At 35.9% G+C, this 13,673-nt stretch overlaps 1 protein-coding gene across 1 annotated transcript in view; it reads left to right on the top strand.

The window, feature by feature from the left end:
- Positions 1-349: 349 nt before the first annotated feature.
- snx3 (sorting nexin 3) overlaps positions 350-13,673 on the top strand; it is a 97,871-nt gene continuing 84,547 nt past the window's right edge. Inside the window, exon 1 of the mRNA XM_039747896.1 lies at positions 350-560. Coding sequence (XP_039603830.1) covers positions 399-560 — 162 coding nt within the window. The 5' untranslated portion in view covers positions 350-398. The remainder of the gene's footprint in view (positions 561-13,673) is intronic.

The raw sequence follows: 13,673 nt of genomic DNA, 5'->3' as shown, positions 1-13,673 counted from the left end.
TACTCAAACAAGGCCAGACGCATCCGCATATTGATTTAGATTGTAGGTCTTATAAGGGCCCTGTTGAAGTTCTTTGTAGAGGTCTCTATATACAGAGAAACAAATAAATGTCAATTGCACTTTAGTTTTAACCCTATTTACTATTGAAGGAAATATACGTGTTGTTATGAGGAAACGTACACTCTTTAAAAGAACAACACTTAAGTACATACAGAAATTTCACTGGGCTTAAAGCTAAGAATGCTACTATATTGCTTACTTTTGAGATTAAACACGAGACATGAAACGAAGAACTACAACTCCCATCGCCCTCCGAGATGTAGCCGTCACATTGGTGCTTCGCGGTCTGTCAGCTGCAGTTCAGCTGATCGGAAGCAGCAAGGCAGAGGGTAAGAGAGATGGCTGAGGCCGTAGCCGACACAAGGAGGCTGCTGTCTAAGCCTCAGAATTTGAGCGATGCATATGGGCCGCCTAGCAACTTCTTGGAGATCGACGTGGCAAATCCTCAAACCGTGGGGGTCGGTCGAGGCCGTTTCACCACCTACGAAATCCGTCTTAAGGTGAGTCGCGGCGCCGCCCGACACGTCCTCAACTGGGTTTAAGCTAAGGCGATCGTCCCACCAGGCAGAGGGAACCCACAAAAACGGTGTCACTCAGGTGGGAAAAGTCTAAAATAGTAGTTATCCAGACCACTAGCAATTCATATTATTTGTACACGTTGATTTGGAAAACGCCCCTTTCAAATGAAGGCGTGCTAGTCACCTCTAGCGCGTTCTTTTCCTTCATATATTTTCTATTGACACACCCGTTGAGGAGATGGAGTCTTCATGGCGAAGTTAAAATTGTATACATCCTTTTCCTCATTTTCCAAATCGTGAAACATGAATTTTCCACGTTCATTCGTTTATATTTACCAATAAAATATTAGGCGATTTGTTCTCATCTGGAAAAGCTTTGTAACACCCACCACAAGTGCCATGTATTTTCATCCTTGACTGCTAGTCCCATTTGGGAGTGGGTTCAAGAACGGCAGTCCACTAGTGAATGGTGGGCCCTCAATGGACTGTTTGTGTAGCGCGTGGCAAAGTATCAGCCTGCTCCGTTACAAACGTCACGTTGTTTTTTGTTCATTCCTTTTTTTTGCGATTTTCTGCATCATAATCCGACGTGACATATTGCTTGTATTTAGAATGCTCTCACTAATACTGGTAATAACTAACACCCTTTTCAAGATACGGAGCATAACAGAATCACCAGCCTTTAATCGTTATTTCTTAAATTAAGATTTTCTTTTTGTAGTGTGAGAAAATCAATGCACATAAATATAAACTGTTTAGACGTCATCATGTCATGCTTTCACCTAATTTAATTTATCCAAATAATTATTTTTTTCCTAATATACTTGTTCAGGTTGCCAAAGCCTTTTTTAGTAGCATCAGGTGCTAAACAGAAACCAACGCTGGTCAGAGTACCAGTCAATGATACTTGCACATCCAGCTTTCCATTTATTGAACCCACATAATCCAGTTCAGGGTCTTGAGGAGCCATCAGAATTTAGGGCAGAGACCAGGCTGGAGGTCACATGCAGTACCAGTTAACTGATAGATAGAACCAAATAATAAAATATAATAGTATTGTTTTAATCACAGTTGCTAATGTTTGTTAATTTAAAGCAGTTACGTGATTTATCACCCTGAATTAAACACTTTTCACGAAACAAAAAAAATATTGGAATTGGTTGTCATTAGTTCTTTTTAGCATTCTTTTCATTTTTAGGTGCTAAGTGAAAGTCATTTCATTCATTAAATATTTGTCATTTTAATATGCACTTTAGTTTTGTTAAATCTGTGCCAGTAAGAGTTTTTAACTGTGCTTTAAATATGCATGTGGTTTCTTTTATGCTTCAGTAGAATGTCATTTTATACATAAGATATTTTTTGCAGTGTTTATTATTAATGTGGTAGAACAGATGCTATCCGTGGTCTGTATTATCTTCTCATGTTCACCTCATAATTGATCACATTTGCTCATCTTTTCACAAACAAAAATATGAAACTAATTATTAGACAAAGTTCATTTCTCTTAATACAGTTTGACTTGTTTAATTATTAGAGTCAAGTAATTTTTATTTTATTTCATTGTGTGCAAAGCTGGACCCAACACTGAATGGGATTTAGTTAACTTACTGAAACGCAAACTATTGCACAAATATTCATTCACATTGGCCCAATTTCAAGATGGCAATCAACTTGTCCTGCATGTTTTTTTTATAAAATGAATATATGGTGAGAATGTGAAAACTGCCCAAAGAAGAATCAAAATCTTTGATTAAATTAGAATTAGAAAATAGCCTTGATAAACTTGGTTATGATCTTGGAGCCAACTTTCAGCAATCCAATGCACCTTCAGTTGTAAAACCGATTATGGTAGCTTATTTTATATTGAGACTTAAGCTGTTGTGACATCTCATCATCTACAGTATATTTTTATGTTTTGTAATCTACCTTGTTGAGATGATCCAATCAGGTTTTTTAAAGCTGATACTGATCACTGATTTCCTGTTACTTGATCGACAGCTTCCAATTTCGATTATTTTTTCCTTTGTCCCTTTAAATATTTTTACACTAAGCTCCTGCATAACCAGACGTATAGAAGTGTTCTGTCCAAAATTAAAGTGCTAGCTTTGGTATTTTTTATAATTAAACTATAGACCACAGGTGTTAACTGTTCTTTGTTATTAACATTAAATTCTGAAGGTTTTCTTGTTCAGTGACCATAAAATTACTACAATAGATAAAATGTATTTACAATACAAACTTTAATAAAATATATAAAAAAATATTTCCCCACATAACATATGGCATAAAATAAAGTAAAATTCTTCTCATAATTACAAGCTCTCAAATTATTTTTTGTAATGTACTTATCTGAAATAAAATTAAATTAAAAAAGTAGTTTTAGCTATTTTTCTAACAAAAATATATATATATAATCACGCAATCAATTAAATGATATTGGCAGTTAAATATTGCTTAAATGTAAATATACACACACTTGCATTTTTTAGCCATTTTTAATCATTAATTGCAATAAAAAAACTTTTTCCTGTTAAAATATACAAATACTACATTTATACAAGTATATTTATTTTGAGCAGCGTATCTACCAGACATACATAATTCTTGAGGTGTAATTATAAATTTGGATTAGCATTTTAATTATTCAGTACTTGTTCCTTACCAAAACGTATGCTGTATGACACACAGCAACAAATAATAAACACAGTACCAATCTTTAAAAAGCCTATTATTTACTAAGTGGCAATTCAAGTTCATCTTTATCTGATTTTGTTTCCAATTAAAAATGAAGGCTGCTGCACACTAAATATCTCTCTGACCAAATTCAAATGGTGTCTGTTTTAATTTTAAAGGACAAAATAAAAAAGCAAGAAATGCAACTTTAATGAATTCAGATGGTCTCTGATTCCTTTTTATCGTATTATTACTCCACTTTCTTAAAGTAAAGGATAAAATTCAAATCGTCTCTCACTCTCTAATAAAAAAGCTTCCACTCACTGCTCTTTGTTTACACTGTAGGAAGTTTGCTACCTCTGGCTTAACTACCATATTACCTTGCATAAAAAAGCACTACAGCTAGATTACCATAATGCTTATAAAAACAGGGGCTGAAAATATCGGTTTGTGTAACTGGCTAATTTACCGATCATTGATCAAGCCTTTTTTAGAGAAAATCGGCCAATTTAGATCAGCAGCTGATCGATCAGTTTATCCCTAATACCTTGTAAATTCTGTATATTCTGTATCTGAAGCTTTGAGGGAATCTTTTCAGTAAATAAATTCAAACCTTGCTAAAATATATGATCATGTTCTTACACCAAAAAAGCTTGATTTTGCCCTTAGAAAAACTGAATAGTGTGTTTCTTCTTTTTCTTTTAAATTTTCCTGAGTGAATTATCACCCTCTGAACACTTTATTTTATGTTCTTTTGATTTCTTTGTAAATTTGTTTTTTAAAACAGCAACTTCATGATATAAACAGCAAGGTTCAAATGTCACCAAAAAAGTAACGTCTCCTTTCTTGACTCTTTATGAAATGACCGCTTATAAAAGGTAGATTGTGTAATAATTGAAGAATCTGTTTTAACAAATTAAAAGAATCCAAAAGAACTGAGAGTATGAATAGTTGTTGTATACTGAATGCTTTGATTGCAATGAAAAATCATTATTCAAATTGCTGATATTTTAGGTTAAATATAATCTAGACTAGTCAAAGTATCTGCTGTTACACAGATACAAATGAATGAGGGAAGCGCTGCCTTTTGGAAATTTTAACGTGGCTAAACACAATCCATGAAGGGACAAAAAGACGTACTCTTGAACAAAAGCTGTAATACAGCAAGACATATAAATTCTTACCTAAATCAACAGAAAAGAAAATGTTTTACGTGTGACTTTAGATGAGATCCTGCTTTGGCCAGTGTAAATCTATGTGCACCGGTGACATTTTCATTGTCCGCCCCAGTTCACTGCTGCTACCTAATGGGAATTCTAGTTCTCTCATCTGCACTGGTTTTTGTGTTGCCCCCTCCTCATTATAACCCCTCCCCAATACGACACATGGCCTGTATATATTTTTAGATGCACCAATAGCAACACAAATTCAGAATTTCATGAAAATTGGTTTAGATATTATGTATATTGAAAATGTCATCTAATCAAGAAATCTGTTGAAAATTTCAGTAGGTGCAGGGGTACACCGGGGGATGTTTAACAAAATCAGATTTAAATAGAACACTCAAAGCATCACATAGCATGCTTGCACAGTGGTTCATGATCTTGTCTCACCCCTTTGGAGCATGGATTACATAAGTCTGATCGTTGTCTTGTGGAGCTTGCATGTTTTTTTCCATAGTGAGTCTTGAGTGTGCATTTGCTATCTTATGATCAACAGAGCAGGAATAGCTTCTGCATAAATCAGTGGTTGCATAACTTATTTTAGAAAATAAATTGATGAGTGGATCACATTGTTCCCACTTTGATTCCTAGTTTTCTGTGTTGAATTTTCATGTCCCACTGATGTGTATGGTTTAATTTGGTGTGAAAATGCCTTGTGATGGATTTAATTCCCATTCTGCCTTGTGTCTGTTGCCAGAATAGGTTGTGCATTCCAGTACTGAAGAAAACTGGTTAAAGAAATTGCTGGATTTACAATGAAATAATGTTGAAAGTAAAATTTTACCACTGTTTTAATATTAGAAAAGGTGCAATTTTTCCGACTTTGTGATATTTTGAAATATGCAATCTTCATATTATTTTATTATTTGACATAGGTTACCATAAACTGGAATATTTGCAAGTTGTGTAGCCTGCTGTTTGTTTCAAAATGCTAAGTAAGTGTAAAAAAACATTTCTGCTTTTGAAACAAATATTAAATCTTTTTTATGTTAATCAGCTAATCATCAAGCAAGCGAAACATCAGTTCATTATGTGGAGACGTTTTTGACTGAAAGCAGAGCCATACAATTAGGAACTGTAACAAGAAATCCAACTTAACAAAATTGTCACACAGTACCCTGACAGCTTAATTGTAATTTGTAGAGGTACTGGATTTTGTACCTGCTTAGTTTTTAAAGCTGGAGAGTGTTGCCTGCAGATATCCTTGCTAGGCAGCTGAGATCATTAGAAAACTAGGATTTTATAAAACCAGGCAACTACAGTTACTGTAGACTGTTAAATGTCTTCCCTTGGGATGTGTAACGTTCATCTTGAAAAGAACCATGCAGTCTCTCTCTGCTTATCATTGCCTGAAGTTTTTGCACTGGGTGTAAAACAGAAGGCCAACTATTGACATGGTGCCACTCCAGCACATGGAGACTTGTATCTTTACATTTCTAAAAGTAAAAAAAAATTAACATATAAATAAAAATAATCATGGTGTAAGTAAGTGTCTACAATCCCTTTATTGTATTTTTGAGCACTGTAGTTTCAGGGGTGTGGAAATCAAATTTGTTTCTACTTGTCCACGGACAAGTAAACTTAGAAAATCCACTTGTCCGCCAGTTGAATTCACTTGCCCATAAACAAATAACAAAAGTGAAAAATAGTTTATTTTTTCTGATCTCTTTTATTGATACCAAAACTGCCTTCCATTTTAAAACGGAAAAAAGTTATTTCAGGGAATAGTATTTTGCCACCTTGCTCTAGAACAGTATATAAAATATTCCCTTATTTTAACTGGTTAATAAACAATGCCTTCATTATAGCTACACTAGTTCTGTTTCATATATTACAGTTACATAACAGAACACTGTCCTGATTCCTTTTCTGCCATGTTTTTCAGCTTTTGTCTTGCAACATCTACTCCCCCAAGAATCTTTACCATCTCGGACAGCATGGGCTGAATGCTGTTCATTTCTGCTTGAGCTGAACTGCATGGTTCCTGGACTGATGGTCCTGCATAAGTGAATGCTGATGACTTTTCAGGTTTTTTATGAGTGATGTGCCTGTTGCCAGGTGACAGCCAGAATTCCACAGCTGGTCGTGGGTCAAACTCTTCTAAAGAAGCAGTATTGAACAGCCTAGCATAACGCTCAACCTCAGAGCGTTCAGCTTTAGAAAACCCTTTTTCCATTGAACCATCTTTTTTCTCACTTTTAGACCCATGTCTCTATCTGATGTACTAAACCCCCAGTTCCTATCCTTTTTTTTCTGCACATAATCAATCACCACACGATAAACGTATTTGTGAAATTAAAACTAGTTATAAGCTTAGACCTCCGAATGGATGGCATAATTAAACATGGTGAATTCTTTTTAAAGTTCTGAAAACTGAGGTCTAGGTTTATAACTAGTTTTAATTTCACAAAGATGTTTATCGTGTGGTGATTGGTTATATGGAGAAAGACAAAGGATAGGGACTGGGGGTTTAGTACGTAAGATAGACACAGCATACATGCAATAAAGAAAGCCCGCTCAGAAAAACATCCATTGAATTCTGCGTTCGTGTCTCTGACCTCCAGATCACGACCCCATTTACACAATATTTCAGTTAACTGGATATTTGAATGGGTATCCCACAGATTTTTTTGGAGCCTCGTCACACCTGCCATAAACTTCTCTACACTGAATGGAGACCTGAGGACCCCTTAATGCAAGGGAGCAGCACTAGAGTCACGCCACCGTGCCCCCATGACTAATACATGCTTTAATGCATATCATCGTGAAAAAGATATCAAGTATTTATCTTAGTATTCTGAATGTTCATTGAGCAGGAATATGACAAAGTCAGTTTGCGGCGATTGCTGCCGGCGCCTCTCACTGCAAGAGGAAGTCAGTTTAAGAAACGTGCAGAGATTAACAACTTTTGTCTTCACTGTGTCCGTATTTTTTTCACAGTGGCCTTACTACTCTTCCTTAGGTTTTTCAGGGCCTGCTGTGCCAGTTTTAATCAAGAAATGATCCATTTCTCTTCTGTGATGCTACTTGCTTCAGTTTCAGCAACACGCATATAGCGAGAACAACGTGCTTACCGCAGTGCATTATGGGTTACGCAGGTCATTCCTAATGACGTATTCAAAATTCCGCAAGATGGTACATTTCCAAAGAAGTAAATATTACCGATGTTGTCAGGAAAAATATAATCGCGTCTAAGTGAAGACGTTTATTGATATTTCATAACATTTGGAAACCGCTAGAATGTTTTCTTTATTTTTAATAACCTGACAGCGCGAAACTAACTTGTTTTATATGAAAAATTCTCTAATCAAAATTGATGTCACGCAATAAATTTCTTAACTCCTCAATATATCACAACCTACGCGAAATCTCAAATTTCAGGAAAGATTAACTGCCTAACAAGCTTTATCTGGCGGAAACAATTGCATTGTAGGTGGAATGACCGGATGTTTATGTAGAAAAAATGAATTTTATCAATAATATATAAAAGTTATCGATTATAATGAAAAAGCATCAAATTACATTGTAATGTCGGCATGATAAAAAAATGACCGCATCACCAAGCATGTAAATAGTAGGGTAAAATACTTATGTAAGACCACAAGAGTGCTTCCCCTTTGAAAAATCAGTCGTCATTTTGTAAACAATATTGAATACCAACTTGAGACATGAAGAACATGCCTAAGTGTTACGAAATACGTACCCAAATGTTTAAAATTTTAATTTCCCCAGAAAAAAAACCCTCAAATAAAGCTGAATTACAACAATTATGCAAAGATGAGTGGGCCAAAATTCCTTCAGAGCGCTGTAAAAGACTCATTGCAAGTTATCGCAAACGCTTGATTGCAGTTATTACTGTTAAGGGTGGCCCAACCAGTTATTAGGTTCAGGGGGCAATTACTTTTTCACACAGGGCCATGTAGGTTTGGATTTTTTCTCCTAAATAATAAAAACCATCATTTAAAAACTGCATTTTGTGTTTACTTGTGTTATATTTGACTAATGGTTAAATGTGTTTGATGATCAGAAACATTTTGAGTGACAAACATGCAAAAGAATAAGAAATCAGGAAGGGGGCAAATAGTTTTTCACACCACTGTATATATTTATATATATATATATATATTTATATATATATATATATATATATATATATATATATACACACACTCACACACAGTAGAGTCTCGCTTACTCTACCTTCGCTTATCCAACATTCCGTATTATCTGATGTCCCACTGCAAAAAAAAAAAAAAATGCATCAATCAGCAACAAGAACTGCAAGTTGTGAGCGTAGTCTATTTTTTGTTGCTCCCGACTCTACCGCAGCTAATTACAGTGGAGCCACGGTTTGCGAGCATAATTCTTTCTGGAAATGTGCTCGCAGTCCAAAGCACTCTCACAGTATATCAATGCGAATTTCCCCATAAGAAATAATGGAAACAACACAACCCAAAACTATTCATATAAAAATGATTTTAATATATAATATAAAGTAAAAATAAATAAAGCAAATGAACCTGCATTTTACCTTTTAAAAGAATCATGGCTGGTGTGAGTGAGTTTCTAAACTCTTGTGAGATTCCACCCAATGGGACAACACGCGGAAAAGCGTCCCAAAGTCTCCCAGTGCTGTAGCAGTTCGCCATAAAGGCCAATCCGAAAAGATCGCTAACATGATATAAGCGCCTGCCATCGATGGGTGATACAAGGAACATTATAAATGTGCAGGGCACAGTGTTACTTTCCCCCCGACCCTGCCTGACTGCTGTGTCTATGTATAGGAGAAAGGCAGATCCCGCTAAAATAAATAACTGCACTGTTGCTGTTTCAAGCTGAATAAAGCTGGTGTTGCTAAAATTACTGAGACTCGGCTTCGAGTTTTCAGGTTCAAGACGGGGACTTGTACGTCACAGCACAAACACACACACACACGCAGTCACAATGCTGTAGTAAACAGTATGCGCTCATACGGATGTTGACTATATGAGTGACGGAGTTAAGGCTCCCGAAACTGCAATTAATTACATTGAGCAACAAGAAGAAGCTACAGGAATCAAGATAATGATGCTGCAAAGATGCCGAGACTTGACAGCGATGAAACGGCACTCGTCAGGAAAGCAGATTACGATCAAAAATGTCTTTAAATCATCACAGGACTGAACTTTTTAAACTCCAGACAATTCTGTAACTGTAAGTTCATTTTTTCAGTTAATTTATTCTGTTGTTTTGTTGTAAAACATGATTATTAGGTTCATAATTTGTAAAATTATAACATAGTTTGACGTTTAATAGGCTTTTTCTTAACACCAGCCATTATCCAGCATTTTAGCTTATCCGACGTTCTGCCGGCCTGTTTATGCCGGATAAGCGAGACTCTACTGTGTATGTGTGTGTGTATGTATGTGTATATGTATATATATGTATATATATATATGTGTGTATATATGTATATATATATATATATATATATATATGTATATATATATATATATATATATATATATATATATATATATATAAAAAATAAATAAATGATGCAGCAGGATAGTCCATTTTGCAGAAATTTCATTGCAGCAACTCAAAATCGTACTCGGTAGTTTGTATGGCCACCACATGCTTGTATGCATGCCTGACAATGCCAGGGCATGCTCCTAATGAGATGACAGATGGTGTCCTTGGGGATCTCCTCCCAGATCTGGACCAAGGCATCACTGAGCTCCTGGACAGTCTGAGGTGCAACTTGGCGGCATCGGATGGACTGAAACATAATGTCCCAGGGTGTTATACTGGATTTAGGTCAGGCGAGTGTGGGGGCCTGTCAGTGGTATCAATTCCTTCATCCTCCAGGAACTGCCTGCATACTCTCGCGACATGAGGCCGGGTATTGTCATGCACCAGCATAGGGTGTGACAATAGGTCCAAAGATTTTATCCTGATACCTAATGGCAGTCAAGGTGCCATTGTCTAACCTGTAGAGATCTGTGTGTCCCTCCATGGATATGCCTCCCCAGACTATCACTGACCCACCATCAAATCGGTCTTGCTGAACGATGTTACAGGCAGCATAACGTTCTCCACGGCTTCTCCAGACATTTTCACACCTGTCACATTTACTCAAGGTGAACCTGCTCTCATCTGTGAAAAACACAGGGCACCAGTGGTGGACCTGCCAATTCTGGTATTCTGTTTCTGATTGTTTGGTCAGAGACATTCACACCAGTGGCCTGCTGGAAGTCAATTTGTAGGGCTCTGGCAGTGCTCATCCTGTTCCTCCTTGCTCAAAGGAGCAAATACCGGTCCTGCTGATGGGTTAAGGACCTTCTACGGCCCTGTCCAGCTTTCCTAGAGTGACTGCCTGTCTCCTGGAATCTCCTCCATGCCCTCGAGACTATGCTGGGTGACACAGCAAACATTCTAGCAATGGCATATATTGATGTGCCATCCTGGAGAAGTTGGACTACCTGTGCAACCTCTGTAGGGTCCAGATATTGCCTTATGCTACCAGTAGTGACACTAACCGTAGCCAAATGCAAGATTAGTGAAAAAACAGAATAGATGAGGAGGGAAAAATGTCAGTGCCTCCACCTATTGACTCTGAAAACAGGAATGATTTGTCTCATTGTTGCTCCTATAGTGCACCTGCTGTTCATTACATTAACAACAAAGCAGCTGAAGCTGAAGCTTCAGAACCCCCTCTGCTACTTAACTGACCAGATCAATATCCCAACTGCAAAATGCAGTTTCAGTGGCATTGAACAACTCTTCTGTGGCACATTTTATGTCCAATGTTAAGGCATACATTGATTCCAGATATGTAGCAGAGGTGCAAAGAACATTTTGAATTAAGTTTAATGTGTTTTGCAGATGAAGAATTCCTTCTTGTATTACTGTATGAAAGTAGTCTGATAAATGTACATCTGCTGTTATTGTGAAAAACATGTTTGTTAGACCACTGAGAACTGTATGCCAGAATACAGTACAGTATATGAAAACATTGAGATAAGTAGTAGGCATTCAGCAAGGTGCCAGTTGGTAAGAGTTAAACATTTCAAACTGCTTAAAACTTCTAAAACTTTTATTCCATCTCCTGTATAAAATCCAGATAGTGCTTACAGTTTTATCTTAATAAATTCGCTTTTTTGTGTTTGTTTTATTCTCTGTTAAGTGATCTGTTAAAAAGAACTCTTGGATTCTACGCTTGCAAGGATAGGCACTAGCTGCCTTGCTACCCTGCTCATGAAAAGCCTGTTTGGACAGATGGAATACTGTTTTATGGTGGGAATATGAGGAGTTACCTGTTATTTGCTTCAGTACTATTTTGATACTGGTAATGAGGTCCAAAAGCTGGAATCGACATCTAAGTCAAAATTTAGTGTTGATCTACCACTACATGGGACCCTCTATTGTAAATCTCTCTGTTAATAAATTCCCCAACTCCCCAATCAACAACACATAGACAAAGAAAGAAAAGACTTTCAAAGCTTGAAAATAAAGACATAACATTTTCTTAGAAAACAACAGGATTTTGGTGATGCTCACAATACTTATGCCTGTGCGTTTAAAAAATAACTCAAGATGAAGAAGAAAAACATCTTTGTGATTTCCAGTACTTTTTTCTCAGTAAAACATTTCTTTTGTTTTGGACTTGGCATTACACCCCATCTGTCTATGTTTTCCACTCCTATTTATTTGAGGACCAGAGGCCCACATGTTCCACTGCTTCATTAATATTATTTTAGAATAAACATGCTCAGCCTGTAATTGACTCTTTTATGCTCTTAATCATTCTGCTATACTATATTTAAAAAAAAAAAAAAAAAGTTAGATAAGGTTTTTCTGCTTGTGTCTGTCTTCTCTTTTTGTTGGTGGTTGAATATTATTTTTGTTTTAGTTTTTATTTCTGTTTTCTTTTGTGTTTTCTCTGGATTAATTTTTAAGTAAATTGTCGTATTTGTTACTCTTATAATTCATTTGATTGTGTAGTATGTCATTGAAACATTTTGCTTTTTGAAAATAAAATTTCAAGAAAGAAACTAAAAGAGACGAAATGTTGCATAACTGCCTTTCTAGCAATGCTGTATTTTTTAAGCAGCATTCATTTTCTGTAAAGCAGGATGGTAAAATATTTGAAATAAGTAATTTAAATAAAATTGGAAAATATAATTTACAGATGTTGGAGAGACTTTGTATTTAACAAGTAAGTAATGTGGAAAGCTGGCAGCACTATTCATGCTACATTTGAAAATATAGCTTTTACTGTCCATTTAAAAGGTTAGGTTTCCTAATTATAAAAAGTAACTGGTTCAATTAAAGTATTTTTCTTCAAACAGCTGGAGCTGTTAAATATGCTGTAATTCAGTAGATATTTGATTGTGTAACCTATGGTCCCTCTAGGAAATGCATTGCCACCATATCACACATTACATGTTTAAGTTGTAGTCACTTTATTTTTATTTTATTGCAAGAGAACATGTTTAATCCATGGGTTTAGTCTGTAAGACTTTTTGTGGCATAGTCATTAAGTGGGTAGTGCTGCTACTCAGACCAGGGTTCATATCCTTTCCTAGTCTGTGAATGTGCTGTGTTTTATCTGGATGCTCTAGTTTTGTTTGTTAGATTAATTAGCAACTCTAAAATGGTTTTAGTCTGGCAGTAATAGATATGTGATTGTGCCAGCAGGGCTATCTTTGAATTTAGTTAAATGTTTTACTGAAAAGTCACTTGGTTTATAAAATACAAAAAAGTTTCATAATGTATTTTGCCAGCCTGTGTTTCATCTCTGTCATTGCCATGTTTAGCAATAGTAAAAAAAACAACAAAAAAAAAGCTGAGAGGACTATTTTTAGCATAAGTAATAGTCATTCACATGTTAGTGTTTATTACGCCATCTTGGATTCAGAAGGTAGATTTAATTACTGTGCAGGAAATGAAGAAAATAACCCCCAGTGTTTGTTGCTGACCCTTGCATCATTTGAATCACATGCTTCCCTTCAATGTTTAAAGGGCAAAGCTGACAGCTGGTCAATGAGTTTTGTGCTTAGTACTTCAATTGAATTAGCAAGTGCTTACTGCATTTTGGATGCAGACACTTGAAAAGTTTTCCTTTTTCCTCAAAAGTAATTCTTTTTGATAACCAAAGTTAAAGATGTTTAAGTAGACATTAATGTGCTATTATAACTCTAGAAAATTAGCTTTT

The sequence above is a fragment of the Polypterus senegalus genome, chromosome 3 (assembly GCF_016835505.1).
Source record: "Polypterus senegalus isolate Bchr_013 chromosome 3, ASM1683550v1, whole genome shotgun sequence".
Classification (NCBI taxonomy): Eukaryota; Metazoa; Chordata; class Cladistia; order Polypteriformes; family Polypteridae; genus Polypterus; species Polypterus senegalus.
Note: the sequence above shows the minus strand (reverse complement) of the source record. Positions and strands in the feature narration are given on the sequence as shown.